Source organism: Mesocricetus auratus, unplaced genomic scaffold (genome assembly GCF_017639785.1).
Source record: "Mesocricetus auratus isolate SY011 unplaced genomic scaffold, BCM_Maur_2.0 Super-Scaffold_100008, whole genome shotgun sequence".
In the NCBI taxonomy this organism is placed as follows: Eukaryota; Metazoa; Chordata; class Mammalia; order Rodentia; family Cricetidae; genus Mesocricetus; species Mesocricetus auratus.
In genome coordinates this window covers 33,431,490-33,449,180 of record NW_024429192.1, presented here as the reverse complement: position 1 = coordinate 33,449,180, position 17,691 = coordinate 33,431,490, and the positions used below count along the sequence as shown (strand labels likewise).

Below are 17,691 nucleotides of genomic sequence, written 5' to 3'. Positions count from 1 at the left end.
CATTATGTGTGTGCCTCCGCACCTTGGGTTGTTTCTTGGTTTTGATATTGATCTAACAGTTATCAGAGGGACTGGCCTAAAGTTGTATGAGAAGTATATTTTTTTCATAGCATTTTTCTGTAAGTCTGAAATTATACTGAGAAGAAAGTGGAGAAAAAGTCATAGAAAAATGCTTCAATAAGGACAAAAGCAACTGCAATCACAACCGCGTTAGAATATATTCTTGGTTCAATCCTGAGCCATTCCCCAGAATCCCACACAGTAAATGAAAACCATGTTAGATTTCTACCATCGATTTCATATACTTTTGAAAATAGAAATTTCATATGGGATGTTCTATAGTAACATGGCGATTTTAATAATTGGGTGCTTACCAATATTACCAACCCAACATAAGGCTGTTAGGAACCTCAGGAACTTTGCAGTCATGATTGAAGTGACCTCTCCTGCAGCAGGCTGGTTATCCCCCTCTGCTTCTCTTCAGAAAAGGGCGGTACTTCCATGGATAACAGCCAGCCATGGTATATTAAGTTTCAATGAGACTAGGCACCTCCTCTCCTATTAAGGCTGTAGGAGGCAATCCAGTAGAAGAAATGGGTTCCAAAATCAGGCAATATAGTCAGAGACAGCCCCTGCTTCCATTGTTAGAAGTCCCACAAGAAGACCAAAGTATACAACTGTAACATATGCATAGGGACTAGGTCAGTCCCATGCAGGCTCCCTGGTTGTTGGGTCAGTCTTTGTGATCCCCTATGAGCTCAGGTTAGTCGATTCTGTTGGTTTTCTTTTGGTGTCCTTAACCTCATTGGTTTTTACAATCCTTCCCCCTTTTCTGTAGGATTCCCCCAGCTCCACCCAATGTTTGGCTGTGGGTCTCTGCATCTGTTTCCACCAGTTACTGGGTAAAGCTCTCTCAGATGACAATTAGGTTAGGCACCAATCTATGATTATAGTAGAGTTCATTAGGAATTATTTCATTGCCTCTTTTTGTTTGGTTCTATCCTAGGTATCTGGGCTATCTAGACTCTGGGTCCTGACCCTCCAGGCAGTGGCAGGGTAGTCTGGCTCTCATGATATGGGGCTTCAGTTGGATCAGTCATTGGTTGGCCATTCCTAAAATTTTTGTGCCACCTTTACCCCAGCATATCTTGTAGGCAGGATAAATTGTAGGTCAAAGGTTGTGTGCCTGGGTTGGGGACCCTCCACTGGAAGTCTTGCCTGGTTACAGGAGATGGCTAGTTCAGTCTTTGAATCTCTCATTGCTAGGAGTCTTAGCTAGGGTCATCCTCATAGATTCATTAGAGTTCCCATTGTACTAGGTTTCTAGCTTATCTAAGAGATGCTCCCGATTCCATCTGTCTTTCCTAGTACTCTTTCCCTCTGTCCTCCCAGCACTAGATCCCTCATGTTCAGATCCCCAACCCTTATAAAGATGCCCTCCCCTTGTCCACCAGAGAGGTCTATCCTGTTTCCCTTTCACAGTGAGATTCATTCATTCCTCCCACCCACCCACAAGCACTTCTTGTTACTTAGCTTCTCTCAGTTTGTGGATTGCAGCCTGGTAACTCTTACTTTATGGCAAATATCCACTTATAAGTGAGTACATACCATGTTTGATGACTTCATTCTTAAAGGAAATACTTTGTGTAAATACAATTTTATTTGTAGTCTCTTTTCTCTCTTAGCTCCTGTGGTTTACAGTGTTACTTTATACTCAAAAACTGGTTATTAGGCTTCTTTCAGAAAGCTGTTTTTTGATATTTATCAGCATCTACTCCATCATTAGCAGGATTAGGGACACAGAGAACTGGAAAAGAGGGGTACAACTGAGAGGTAGATCTAAGGAAGGGATTTAAATGAATGTTCTTAGGAAATTGAAACACTGACAGGACAAGAATACATTTCCCTGGCATACATAGAGATAGTTATTCTCTTATAAAGCGAGAGTCTACTCTGGCAACAGGAAAACACTGGTTTTTCCAGTTTCCCAGCTAGTCCCTGCAGTGCTTGAACTGAGTATGACTATAGAGCCATAGGCTGTGCCATCTTGTAATTATCTGCCACGGTCACAATCGCTTCATTTGGTTTAGCTGTTTGTATATGTTATAATTCCAAGAGCAAATACTTTGCCGTAAATGTTCCACAAATCCCTTGAGTCTCCTGAAATCACACAGAAATAATTCCTCACTATTTCCAGCAACAGCAGAATAAATACTTCAGGCTAGTAGGAGGAGAAAATCTAGAAAATTCTCTCTCTCTCTCTCTCTCTCTCTCTCTCTCTCTCTCTCTCTCTCTCTCTCTCTCTCTCTCCTGAAATTCCTATGCTCCTGTACCCTGGACCACATCTTCCCCACATTCCCATTCCTCTTTCCTTTCTTGACAGCAGGGAAGCAGGCTGTTATTATCTCTAATTTCTATAGACTCCAATGACACTAAAATGCTTTTCTGGCCAGTTTGCTTCCAGTGTCTTCTCATAATATATTGCAAACACTCACTAACCCCAGTCCTCTACCAAACATCTTGGCAGATACCATCAAAGTCAAGGAAGGCAGAAACTCCAGAGAAAGTGTGCTCTAGAAACCACCACCTTCTTATCATTGGTGTTTGCCTGAGTCCTTGGCTGAGATCCTGTTAGCATTCTATCCCCTCTTCTCCAGGGTTTAGAAAGAGGAAGTGAAGTATAGGAGAAATAAGAGTGAATTAGAAATTGCTTTGTCATTCAAAATGAATGCTTGACTTAAGAAGAACGAAACTACAGGAATTTCTGAGCCAGGAGGACAGGATTTGACCTTTCCTGGTCAAGGCTGAATACCCATTACTTGGGAAAGTTCCTTGCATCCTGTAGCTTGGAATTTAATTAATATTATTTGAATGAGGAAACGTTTTAATGAATGTTAAGCATTTTGAATTTAAGATACCAGTTTGTAGTGTTAGCATGCCTCAAATGCTTTGCTCTCAGCTCTGCCAACAGTGAGCACAATGAAGTGTATTTTTCTGATTACTTTTGCCAAAGGATACTTCTTGGTTCCCATTGTAGTTAGCTTCCAACTACATTCCAACTCATTTTACTCGAGGGATCTCTCCCTCATTCTGAGAGACTTACCTTTTCTGTTGCAGGCTGCTCTTCTGTCTTACCCTCTCTTCTAGTACTTTTCTTTCTGTCTTTTTTATTTATTAAATGCATTTCTTGAGAATTTTAAACATGCATGCCTATTTTACATAATTTATTTAGTTTACACACATTGGTATTTTGCCTATATATATGTATATATATCTGTGTAAGAGTGTTGGACCTTGGAGTTACAGATTATTGTGAGCTGCCATGTGGGTGCTGGGAACTAAACCCTGGTTCTCTGGAAGACTAGTCCGTGCTCTTAACTGCTGAAACATCTCTCCAACATGTGTGCCTTTTAATGCAGCTCTTTTCCGGTGAATATCACCTTTTCTACATCAGCTACTAACACTCACCTGTCAAATATTTTCTCATTTGCATATGTGGTCCAACCTTATTGCCAGGTATAAAGGACTTTCAGGAAGTCTGTAGTTAAATGCAGTCATGGTCAAACTAGAAACTGCAATTTTCTCTTTAAATCTGTTATCTTTCCTGATTTTCCTCTCCATCCTCTTTCTTACAGGGATAATAAGATTATAAGCCATTTGAATGTATCACCTTTCTTCCTTGTCTACTATATAATCAGGCAGTAACAAAATATCTCACTTTAATTTTGAAAATAGGCTTCCAATTTATTCCTTAAAAATCTATATTGCCTAATTTAATTTATTTTCTCTCCAAGTTTTCCTTGTCTTACCACACTGGGTTCCTTGATATTTTGCCTAGTGTATCTTTTTCCTTTCATTATTTAACTAATTTATACTCATTACTTTCTCGAGCTTGCTTTTTCTCTGGCCCCAGGCTTCAAATAAGTTTTTGTTTCTGCCTAGAGTATTCTTCTACCATTATTTTTTTAGTTTTGCTACCTCTTTGCATTCAATTCTCTCTTGCTATCTAAAATTCTGTTATAGAATCTGATTTCTTTTTTGTCTCCTTCAGTGTTTAGCCTGATCTCTCTCATTACTCTATTAACAGCAGTGAGCAGAAGAAGGGGCAGTTAGTTGATCTTCACTGAGTAAATGGGTGGAAATTGTCTCATTGCATTAGGAATAAAGATCTATGTATGTACCAACCCAGTTGATGACACTGTCAAATGAATTTCTGAGGACTCACCAACCTCTTTCCTGCACATCTTGGCTTGAAAAAGGAAAACTCTCCTTCACTTAGTGCCATTTAGAAACTGTTTCCAAGAGGACAAAAAGAAATAACAGGCAAATTCCCTTGAACCTCTTTATCTCAATGGGGGGGGAGGGGATAAATTCAAATGAATGTCTATTGTTGGAAATGTCTATTAGCAATAGACATTTCGTCTTACAAAACATGTATTCTATATGCCTGTTCTAGTTTTGATGTTGGCTTTTCTCCCATGGTCCATGTGCTAAATTTGGTCCCAGGATTACCCTTTGAGGAGAAGATGGTGGAACCTCCAGGAAGTAGGAGGTTCTTTTTTTTTTTTTTTTGAGACAGGGTTTCTCTGTATTGTTTTGGAGCCTGTCCTGGAACTCGCTCGGTAGACCAGGCTTGGTCTCGAACTCACAGAGATCCTCCTGCCTCTGCCTCCCGAGTGCTGGGATTAAAGTCGTGCACCACCAAGTAGGAGGTTCTTAAGGTAGCCTAGTACAAGCTTTAAGAGGACCGTGGGTCCTAATCCTTCTTATTATACTTCTAGGCAGTTTTTCTCTACCACCTCCTGCTACCATTATATTGTAGCTAATCGGTCACATACTAGAACCTTCAAAATTGTTAGCCAGAGCAAGCCTATTATTTTATCAGTTGAATAATATTAAATATTTCATCATATTACAGAAAGCAGACTAATGTCCAAATCCTGATGTTGCTTTTAGATAAAAATTATCTCCTATTTTTCCAAATTATGTATTATAAATTAGAAGTTTGCTGAAAATTCCATTCCTTCTTTCTTTTATTTCTCTTTTACAATCAAACTTTGCTAACTCTTTGAACTATCAGCACCAACCTAAATGTACAATTATGTGGCAGGTAGGGTGATCAGCCATCACTCTGAAAAGTTTTCGTTATGAACATCTCACATCTCTTCATTTGTTAAAAGAACAGGATTTATTAGGGTTGTATTTGACCTTGATGATTTCTACTCTGACCTTCACTTTTCTTTAATTCAGAGAAAAACAAAAAACTAAGCCTTGGAGAGGTTTGGTGCCTAATCCATAAATAAATAGCTGGCGAATTAGGTTGTCTAGCAGTGGAATCCTGGAGGATTATAATTATTTAACAAGGATAATTCAATCCTATGACTAGGGAGCATGTTTTTAGGCATGTACTGCAATTTCTTGGCTGAACAAATTTTACTCCTCAGGTTGGGTTTTATATCTACTTACAAAAACTCCCTGGGAGTAATTCATAATATTCCTGAACATACAAAGGGTTTGAGCAACTCTAAAGATTCTGTTATTGCTTCAGTATTGAGTCATGGACTCTTTAAAGAATGTCTTAAGATGACATGGAATTATCTTTGGGAATTTGTTTGCTACTGGAAATGACTTCTATTCCACTTTACTGAGTCTGTTATTTAGGCAATATAGTTAGTGTTTGTCAATGTGCCTTTTACTTAGCTGGAAGATAGACAATGTTATTTGTCTCACTGTACTGCGCTATATTTCTTCATCACTAAGCCGTAATTATTATCTTCTTATAGAAAGGTGACTTTTTGCCTCTTGGTGATGTGGCTACTGTCACTGATAACTATCAGTTACTTATTGTGAATGCCTATGCTACTAATGATTACAAGTCTGCCCTCCAAAGTACGGCTTCTATTTGTTTCTGGAGAAATAGTATGTGTTGAGCATATGGCTATAACTAATTCCTCTCTCTTTCCATTAGTTGCATCTTATCAGGCTAACAAAAGTTGTTTTATGTATCATATGAATAGGCTCATCTTTTTTAAGGAACAACAATTTTTTTGTATGATGCAGTTTTTTAATCATTTAGCTTTCATGTTTAAAATAAAAGCAGATATATGTGCACATATGAAGGGTCGGAAGTGATTCAAAGAACTGTACAATATATGTTTCTAAGAGAAAAGGCTATAAGACAAAAACATGTTCATATTAGGTAACGGCTTATGGAAGGATGTTATGAAGCTTCTTATCTATAACCTTATATATCAATTTTAATGGAGTATTTGTTTCTCAGACCCCAGGAAATTCTACAATCAGGCCCTTGTACTGCACCATTATCTTTATCAGTATCATCTTTTATGCAGTGGGGGCATCTTTAGGGAACATTAATTGCTAGCTATCTCTTAGCTACTTAAGGGCAATCTTGGAACAATTACCCTGTATTTATGGGAATGAGGTATTCATTTATTTATTGCTTTTCTTCTACCAATCCCATAGCACTTGACCCAAGCTGATAACAGTATAAACAGGCTCACTGAATATTGCCGGAATTGCCTTTCTCTTCTATCCACTACGTACCCTGTACCAGTTCAGTACTCCCCTATGAGGCTCACTCTTGGCTATAGTGCTGATTGTCATCAAGAATGTACTGAAGCCATCTTTTCAATTTCTTGTAACAGATATGGGAATATCTTTTTCTTATTTTTTTTCCTAAGAATCAAACCGTAATACTGGTATGCGAATCACACAAATGTGTCTAAATGGAAGTCACCTGTCTGGTTTTCAGATAAAATCATTAAAGGCATAATCTCTGTGCTGTTTATTTGGGTGTTTATATGAAATAAACATTCAATCTGACAGCAAAATATACCACCAATGATATTAGTAAATCTATTTATTTGACTTAGGATACAGAATTAATTTCCTCATTTTATAGATCTTTCCTTTAAATAGATCCTAATTTAAATATGTATAATATGTGGTAATAAATAGATGAAATCATAATAATGGATGAAAACACATATGATTTGATTTAATAAAGGAAGAAAAGAAAGATCTCTTACTTTCCAATCTTTGTGTTTATCCCTGGCCACATATTCCTAGATATTCTATGTATAAACCCTTCCAAGAGAACTATGTCATCAAACTTAGTTTTCACAATTAAATTTTGCCTGGCATATAAATGGCAATATAAAAACAGAGGAATAATTTGAAATGGTGAATCTAATGACAGGAAGTCAGGAGATGATGCTAAATGCAGTATACACATATAGATTAAATTTGTATAGAAATCCTTTGTAGTCATGCAAAAAAGGAATTGTGGTGCTCCACTCAATGATATTGTGGTTAATTTAGTATTGTTTTACAGACATAAAAGTTCAGGATAGAGATGCTAAATAATTTATCCAGTGTCCACAAGTCTTAACTAGCAAGATCAGAAATCCAATAATGATTCATTCCTTTGATCATTTATTGCTGTGAAAGAATGAATTTGAAATAATAACAACAATTTTATATGAATTTTTGAGGCAGTTGGATACTATGTGCATTTAGCAGAGTAATTGTAGAGGTTCATCCCTAGAAATACTAGGGATGAAGAACTAACCCCAAACCATGGGATCTTAATCATATTTGTAGGTTTCAAGTGTGCGTTTCCTCCTGTGGAACAGGCCTTAAATCCAAGTAGAAAGCAGTTGGTTACCTTCATAACATTTGTAGCACTAGTTCACATGAACAGTTTTGTATGTATTCATAGATCAGTATAGCTCTTGGACTTCGTCAGAGAGGTATCTTTAGGTAGTGGATGATACTTCAAAGTGAGAGAATAAGTGTCAGTGGAGTGGGCCGTCTAGATCACTCTTCCATCCTTCATGACTCATGGACAATGACAGATGGGAGAGTAGAAAGACTTTAAGAGCCAGAGATCAGAGAGAACCAGAGTGAAACAGTGTTTTCTGTATCGAATAGGACAGAAGAACTTATGTACTCACAGCAACTCTGTCTGCACAAGACTTGAACAAGATTAAGCCAATTAACTTTCTAGTATGGAAAGGAAAGGAGCTTACAAGCCTCTACCCCTACCTGAGGAGCTACAGACATTTTGACTTTTAGGAGATGAAGAGTCACTTTTCTTTATGTATGGGGCCCCACTACCAGAAATATGTGGGCAGGACAAATTTGATCTGTTGGAATATTAAAAAAGAAAGGTCACTATCTTGGAGTAGATCTTGAAGTAGTTAGAGGGAGGAATGGGTTGATAAATGTAATCAAAACATACTGTATGTAATTCTTAAAATAGTCAATAAAAATACAAAATTACTTATTGAGTCACCTTCTGAACTTCTCTTTGTAATATTGCATGGATTGTTTTATTCAACATGGAAGTTGGGTTTTGGGAAGAATTCTCAATTACAAACATCAACAAATCCATAATACACTGTGTGCTTTACATTTGCTAATGTCCCTTTGGCCAAGGTTGGGCACATGGATGAATTTAGCGTAATTGTAGGTGAGAACTACTCATGGATGAATATTGAAAGACTATTAAAATCACAACAATAAAAGCCTACCACAATGCTTATCATCTTTAGTACTTACCTCTAAACTCTTGAGGCCACAAGTAATCTGCTCCCTTGAGCATCATTTTACCAATGCCATATGTGAGGAACATAGAGATTTCAGATGTAGAGTTGAGCACATGCTTTTAGTAAGCTCTCATATTTGCTCATATCTAACGATAACATAAAATTTCAACTTCCCTTAAATGGTTTGAAATGTTTATTTTTTTATTTGTGTGTGTGTGTGTGTATGTGTGTATGAGTTTTTATGCAACACGTGTGGACAAGAGCCTGTGATGGCATGAAGAGATCAACAAATCCCCTGGAACTGGAATTATATATGGTTGGGATTTCACAGTAGGTTCTGAAAACCCCGCCCAGATCGTCTGCAAGAATCAGAACTGCTCTTAACCAATTATCCATCTCTCCAGATACCACTCTTGTCTTCAGTGCTTATTAAAGAACTTTTATTCTGTAAATGAAATGATATTTTCAAATATCTGAATAATTCTCATGAAAAATATAATGCTATTTTGTATTGGTTTTATGTTTAATGCATTAGTGAGCAAAAACAGAGAAATATTATTACATTTTGTTCCTATATCATTGTTCAAATATATGCAGCCAATTTCTTAAAGTATTATGAATAATTTTGGATTTTAAAATGGTTTTTCAAAAGGATGACCTTGATTCCATTATTTCTGTAACAGCAGGATTGTTATTGCTGCAGTTATCTTTTACTTTACTTTCTATCAACTATTATAATTTATTAATAATGCTATTAATAGAGCTGACTTCTATATAGAATTTTTCTGGAAATGTTTTACTCTATGATAAAACATTCCACATCTGTCTGTGAAATATATTTCTAAGCAGTTGTATTTTACATGAATTAATTAAATAGCAATGATCTGTCTTCTATTAATATTGACATTTAGAGAAATATAATCTATTCCTTCTGAGTCATTATGCTAAGCTAAATGAACAAAGTTTAAAGGTAATGTCATTCCAAAGCTCTGTGGTAACCTTGGCAAGCTCTGGTAATGTCATGGTTGCATGGCAGGACACTGAGAAGCGAGGTCAGAAGACAACATCTGAATGAAGTTGTCTTCACAACTATGGTACTGTTATTATGAGTTAATAAAAACTAAAAGCAGTATGTGAGAAGTAGGGAGGAAAGCCTGGAACTTACTTTTGGTGACGACACCTTCTAGGCGAATGATGTTGGGATGGTCAAACTGACCCATGATGCTCGCTTCTCTCAGGAAATCTCTTCTTTGTCTATCCACGTGACCACCCTTCAATGTTTTAATGGCAACTGGGATCTCTCTTTTCCCTGGTGTCTTCAAACGCCCACTGCAGACTTCTCCAAATTCACCTTAAAGAACAAACCAGAAATCACACACTGCTATGTCAGAAAATCCAAATAACTTGCTATTGTTTAGAAAATAATCTAAAACATGTCTTTCGAGTTTGCAATATTTACATGAAAATGCATTTTCTTTAGGCTGTATAAATAATATGCGTGGTGTGTTTATAATGAACTCTTCCTTGTGTTGAACCAAGGGAGCACTGTTGAGAGACATCCCTGATCTGCTGCAGAATTGTGGCCAGCAGAAGGAGAGGTGATAATAAACAATTTCTCTAGATAATAAATCTAGAGAAACGCAACCATTACCTAAAATTCCCTGTTCCTCTACTTCGTCCTAGTCTTTTGGTCAGAAACTTCCCTAGCTTTTGTGGTTTATTTGAACTCTGAAGGTATATGTTTGGGCTTTATGACAATTAGAAAGCAATATTGTTTCCATTAATTTATGAACATTGAGAAAACCCATGTTGAACACAATTATAATAACTGATTATATAGGATACAGAATTATACGAGCTATATTGACAAGAATGTAAATGTATGAAGATGAGCTATGTTGTGGCTGTAGTTGCATCAATAGATTAAATAAGCAAGTACTTTCCGAATAGTTACCACATGAATATATATTGCTAGGCTTCTGTGAGATTCAAGGAAGTGTATGGTATTACCTTAGAAAAATAGGAGATGAAAGCATTCTGTCCATGTAAATACTGTTTCCCTTAAGAATAGCCATGGTTTGAGGACTTCTGAGAGGGATATACCTCGTGTTGGACTGTGAATGATACATAGGATATACAAGTACAGGAACAGTGGGAACAATGAAGACAAGTGTGATGAGTGTGTGATGAAAATAAAGAAATATTAAAAGGTCAGAAGCAGTGAATGAATGATGAGGACACAAGGGAAAAAAAGGTCACCGTCTTTCTCAGGGCAACACAATACATTCGGCAAATATTAAGGGGATGGGCAAATGATTAATTAAAAAGGGCTTGCACAGAAGTATGAAGGCCTGAGTATCCCCAGAACCCATGCAAAGATCACATGTGTAGGGGAGGTGGAAACAGGTGAATCCCATCCCTGGGGCACACAGTTTAAGTCAGCCTAGCCTTAGGCAAATTTGAAGACAATGAGAACCTGTCTCAAAAACAGACTGAATGTCTTCTGAGAAACTGTACCTGAAGCTGTTCAATTGTCCCTATCTACATATCTATACACAAAAACAAATAATCCCCTCCAAAACAAAACAAAACAAAAAACAAAAACAAAACAACTTTAAGATTCCAGTATCTAATTTTTTTTCTAGGGAAAGTGATCTGCATTTACTTTAAACCATAGTGTTTGATGCCAATTTAGTAATTGGTAACATGATAGAGCTAAGACTTACACCTTATTGCATAGGATTCCCTTTGTGCAAAAATTCAGTGACGTTATAAATGATAACCCCCTTTCAAATATTTGCCAATATAAAGTGTCAGGGCTTGGAATGCAGTTCAGTTGCTAATGTTTGTCTAGAATCTATGAAGCTCTGGCTTCAATTAACAGCAGAGTATAAACCAGTCATGTGATGTGTATTTGCAATCACAGCACTAGGGAGGTAGAGTCAGGAATATCAGAAATTCAAGGTCATTTTGGCAGTGGTGGTACACACCTTTAATCCCAGCCCTGGGGAGGCAGAGGTAGGTGGATCTTTGTGAGGTTGAGACCAGCCTGGTCTATAGAGTGAGTTCCAGGACAAAGCTACAAAGGGAACCCCTGTCTCATAAAAACAGCAAAAGGGGAAAGAAATAGAAGTTCAAGGTCATTATTAGTTACAAAGCAAGTTCCTAGGAAGCCTGTGATATGTGAGGCCTGGCTTCAAAATGAAAACAGGGAGCTGGAGAGATGGCGTAGTGGGCAAGAGCTCTTGTTGTAGTGTATGAACCAAAGTAAGGATCTCAGTTCTTGCTGACTTGTAGCTTAACTGACAGACTAGGATCTCAGTTCAGGGAAAGAGAATGTGCCTCAGAGAAGTAAGGTGAGAGTGACAGCAGAGGACACCCACATTCTCCTATGGCCTCCTCATGCTCCTAGCTACACACTTGCTCATATACCATACACACATGCACTCATGCATATATACACACACTCAAATACATGCACACAGTAACCAAACCTAAGTAACAGGGCTATCACACACACACACACACACACACACACACACACACACACACACACACACACACTTTGGAGTATTATTCCTAAGTGACTTTAGGTTTAAATCTTTTAAGGGTGGAAGGAATAAAAACTCATGTCTCTTCAGTATACTACAGCACAGTTCTAATCAATTGTTGGATGAGGATAGAAGATCAGATTACAATTTGCAGTGCCGTGAATTCCACTTATGCACACTTTCTTTTCATCAATTCTTCAGTTAACCTAATTTAATTATACGTGAATAATAACCACTGTTTATCAACTTTAAGTAAAAAAGACATTATTTTCCTTCTAAAAAGTATATGTATGTATACCTGTTAGAAATAGAAAGTCTAACAAAATAGTCAGTTGTGATTATTATTGTTGTTGTTACTAGAACTAGAAACCATATATTACAAAAGAAAGAGGCACCCCCCTCTGGTGGATATAGGCTAATAAGCCAGAAAAGGTGGCCTCAAGGATGAATCTGTCTTTTATACATTAAAAATTCACACAAGCAAGGACATGAAAACACTGATTATAACTTTTTTCCTAGAAAATGCAGTGTTCATAATATTGGACTTGAAAAATCTTGCCCAAATTTTGCAAGAAATATAAGAGTATATTTTAACTTGATGCTCTCAATTTGTTGGGAGATGGGTGTTCATATTTCACAGAAAATGAAGCTGAGTTTTTTTCTTTTATAATGTTTTTGATTTTTTAAAGATTTTAGTTCGTACCAAAAATAAAAGCTGATAGAAATTGCAATATTTTTCTCAGCCTCTGGGACCTTTGTGTGGAAAAAAGATGTTTGAATATATCTAAACTAAAACCAAATATACATAAGGCTTACTAAGGTCTTAAAAGTTTGTCCATTGATTACACCTCTCCTCCTAATAAGCATATAGAAAAATTAAATGTTTCTCTTTGCTTTTCTAGATATTTTACTGCACCTGAAAACACTAGCTAGTATTAACAAAGATTTGACAATATTTAGAAATGAAGTAGCTGGCCTAAGTCCAGATTCATTTGATTTTTTCCCACTCACATATCATAAGAATTCAAATAAACTTTTGAGACCAATATAATAAATGACAGCTTTCCTGGTTTTTATCAAGACAAACATAGTGGTAATTTTCTTTGGTTTTCTGTTGTCTGAAATCCATGCATCTTATTCACACCAGGCAGGTGTTTTCTTCATGTCAAGTTTTGCTTGATCAGGATGCTATCACACTTATTTCATTGGCACTAAATATGATGATCTGAGATATGAGCTCTCCTTCATTTCCAGCCCCTTGAGACAAGGAAACAAAAATACCTCACTCCTGTGATATTTAAAAAATCATGTGTATTGGTTGTTGGAATGATAATTATGCCTTACAAATCTGAGACTTTTAGTGAATTTTTCAGGCATGTGCCAAAAAACTCACTCACAAATTGTGTTCAAATCTTCTTTAACAGAAGGCCTGGATATATCACATAAGAAAGTATTCTAAATTAAGTATAATTTCATAAATTGCCAAAGACTAACTCATTATGTGATTGTCACTTATAGTAACTATAAGTGACAGTAACATCCTAGATGTAACTTGATTATTGCTAAGAGAAATTATCCCTCAATAAGACTGTGAATAGTTATATATGTAATTTAGTCTATAGCTAACCCATTAACTAGAGGTGCATGACATTAATGACTACTTGTGTATAATTGCAAAAATTATTACAATGCCCTCACATGGTATTTTGTGCCTATGAGTCTGTGAAGTTAATATGTACTTTAATCTCTGTATAAAAAACTTTTGAAGTAAGTCCTAATAATTTATAAACAAGGAAACTGAAGTACACATGTTAAGTAAATTCTTCACAACCAAACAACTGTTGATCTAACGGTTCATCATCATTAACACTATTTTCTGCTGTTTGAGCAATTCAGTCATTGTTAGGACTTTATTGAGTCACATACTAAATTTCCAATGGTGACAATGCTCTCTCCACTGTAGCTATCTTAAGTGTTTAAATCATGATCTAGATTGGAAATGTACAGAGAGTGGTAAAGCCATTGTCTATGAATCCTTTACTACTATCCTAGTTGGGATGAAACACCATGACATAAAGCAATTTGGGGTGAAAGGATTTATTTCATCTTACAATTCCAGGTAACAGCCCACCACTTAGGAAAGTCAGAGCAGGAACTCAAACAGGACAGGGACCTGAAGGCAGTGCTAATACAGAGGCCCCAGAGGGTTGCTGCTTACTGGCTTGCCCCTTGTGTCTTGCTCAGCTTGCTCTTCACGGATTTCTTATAATCCAGGACCACCAGCTCAGGGATGGCACCACCTACAATGGGCTTGACTCTCCCCTATCAATCAATAATTAAGAAAGTGTCTTACATCCAGATCTTATAGAGGCATTTTCTCATCCTGCACAACTACTAAATTTGAGCCCTAGCTCAAATGTATTGTATATTAGGTGATCTGTAAAAACCACTATAGTCTAGTTTCAAGGTGGCGAAGAAAATTATACACAAGGTAATTGATCTTCTGCCATGGACAGTGCTTTTCCTAGCTAACAATCCCATCTATCTCCCAGGCAGTGGTAAAAACTTTTCTTGACAAGCAATTTTATTGCATAACAAACAGGGTCATGTGAAAATATCAATTAGTATAGGATTTTCCACAAAAAAATTCAGAATTGAACTGAAACTTGGGGGAAAGCAGGGAGAAGTAAGTATAATCTGCTTGGAAAGTTGTGACATCATGATCAAGACAGCCATCCCTAAATTCTGTCCTCTGTGATCTGAGACTCCAGCTCTCCTTTATTCGCAACCCTTTGAGACTAAGAAACAACAACAACAACAAAACCCACATTCCTAATTTTTTTAATCATGTCTTTTGGTTTTGGGGATGGTAAATCTTGTCAACTTGATTAGATTTGTAATCAGCTAAAAGATGACTCTGAGAAAGTCTTGAGGGATTTATAGGTAGGACCAAAGGAGAGGAGAAGAGCCCTCACCTCCTGCAGAGTGAGCAACACTTCCAGAAGTAGCTCAGATGAAAAGAGGTCAGAGGGAAAAGCTAAGAGCTTGCCTGTCTGCATTTGACCCTGCTGGTGAGTGTGCTTCCCCTACCATTGCTGCAGCAGATGCAGTCTTTGCTACCTTCCGAATATAACTTCAGCCTCCTGCAGCATACTCAGGGGCTCCCCAGGAATCCCCCCGGCATTCAGTACCAGCCTTGTGCACTCAGCAGTCACCAGACTGCCACCCTCTCCAGTGTGAAGATAACCCTGTTGGCCAACACAACTTCTATCCTGTAAAACAAAATAATAAATGCCCTTTATCATATATATTCATTCTCTGAATTGTTATCCTCTGGAGAACGCCAGCACAAGTATTTCAAGTGTTTTTCTTCACATTTGCTGTTTCCTCAGACTGGAATGGTCTCCTATATAAATGTCTTCATTTGCTCCATCTACATTTCCTCATTTTCCTATAAAGGCTGAGCTTTGCCATCTTCTCTCCAGAACACTTTCCCTAGTAAAGTTTCATCTAACTTACTTTCCTTCAACTCACTTATCCATTTAAATACAAAAGAAAAACACCTACTAACATAATGCCTTCCTCTACATTTGGAAGTGCATCTAGCACTCATAGACAGGCTATTTTATTCTCCTACAACATATAATACCAACCTCAGACAAGGCTATTCTGAGACATGACAAGATGAGACAAAGCAAGGCTACTTTATAATTTTTTTTCAAGTTCAGACACTTGCAAGGTCACTATGTCATCCCAAAATACCACACACCTCATTCTCTTGGCGAAAATGAGTACTCCTCTTTTTAAAACTGATTCTGGTTTTATTCTTATTCCAGTGTTCCCTTTTTAAAGCTAAACTTTATTATGATAATGTGATAGATATCCTAAAACTCAGACTCATTATTTTGTCAGTTTCTTTTTTTGTTTTGTTTTATAGTGGGAGAACCTGTGAGGAATTCCAATAGAACTATGTCAAACCGCCCACTCCCTGCATTTTTTTTCAGATAAGATTCTCTGGACACACATAGTCCCTTTTTTAAGCAGGCCAGGTGCAGTCCCTTCTCACTACCAAGTGCTTGACAACAAGCATCAAGACTGCTATGCTTTGTGATTTTCCTGGAGAGATGTGAATAAGCTCTTTATTCACTCTAGATAGATCACTAATGAGAGACCAAAGAAATGATTTCACTCAAGTCTAGCTTAGAGAACCAATGAGTGTAATTGGGATTCCTTACTGGAATGTGGACAACTTACCTACAGCTATACCATGGAACAAAGTTCTTTCTCACAGCAATTGTTTCCTGCTAATAAATCCCTGGGGAGAGGTATAATCTTGTAATCTCCACTCCCAGTAACTACTAACTGCTCATAAAGTCCTGAGAAGAAACGTGGCCTCATGTATCTCTCCTCATGCCCCCAATGATGGAACATTCATGGACCAAATCTTGTGTAGTAATCACAGATGCTGAGAAGTTGCAGTGACAGGCTTGGAGAAAAGCATTCCAAATTTCCTTGTCAGCATGTGGAAGGATTAAACTAAGCCAGCAACCTTCCTGGATGAACAAGGGATGTTCACTCCTACTTGATATTATAAAATCTATATCCTGTAGCCTTCATTCCTTCTGTTCCCAAGTGTAACTTCTTTGTAGATCTGCAAAGTATGGGCTGTCTTATTCCTATGGGCTAGAAGTACATTTAGTTAATAAATGTGTACCATTTCATGTGTCCAGTGAGAAGTGTCGCATACTGGACCATCCACTTAACGCTGCAGTGGGAATCCTCCGATCAACAGATGAATAGGAAGTAATTCAAGTAGTTACTTTCCTCCCACAGCCTTCCCAGGAATCTTGTCTACTCACCACTTGCTTCCGGAGAGTCTGCTCTGTGTGTGTGCTACACAGCATGTGCTTCTCCTTATTTGATGAAACACACACCCTTTCCTCCTCAAATTGCTCATCATCAGTGTGCTTTATTATAGCAACAGAAACTAAACTGAAATACCCAGTATTGCCCACGTGTTTTTACTATAATATAAAATCATTACAAAAAGTTCCTCTATCTGTAGTATATTATTAGCAAGAAAAGTTTTGTAATATCTATAGACAAATGTCTCTTTGTGTCAGGTTTTGGGTTGGGATAGGAGGTTGCAAAATTTCAATGGGACAGAAGACTTAAGAGTGTCATTCTGAGAGAACAGATACATAACTGTATGGCAGATCCATTGCTATAGCTCTATCTTCAGCTTTAGATGCAATTTCATTTGCCAGACAGCTTGGCTTTAGACCCATTTGGACTTGAGCCTGCAAATAAAACCACCTGGCAAAAGTGCAGGAGGAGTCACGCACAATGTGCACTGTAGACAGGTCTGTTTGCTTGCTGACATTGATCATGGCTGTGGACTTAACAGCCCTACTGTTGTTTTTCTCTAATTGCCTCTCATCTGATCTTGAGTTTAGTAATGCTAGTCCAAGGCCATAGGACACTTCTTACCACTGCGAATGGGACAGGCTTCCCCATCTCTGTCTTACAACATATCCTGAAGGTATCCTGTCTAGGTCACACTCATGTTC

At 37.4% G+C, this 17,691-nt stretch overlaps 1 protein-coding gene across 2 annotated transcripts in view; it reads right to left on the bottom strand.

The window, feature by feature from the left end:
• Positions 1-17,691, bottom strand: part of Epha6 (EPH receptor A6) — an 863,593-nt gene that overhangs the window by 238,012 nt on the left and 607,890 nt on the right. For both annotated transcript variants that reach the window (XM_040750609.1, XM_040750610.1), the window contains one exon: positions 9,736-9,921. In XM_040750609.1, coding sequence (XP_040606543.1) covers positions 9,736-9,921 — 186 coding nt within the window. The remainder of the gene's footprint in view (positions 1-9,735; positions 9,922-17,691) is intronic.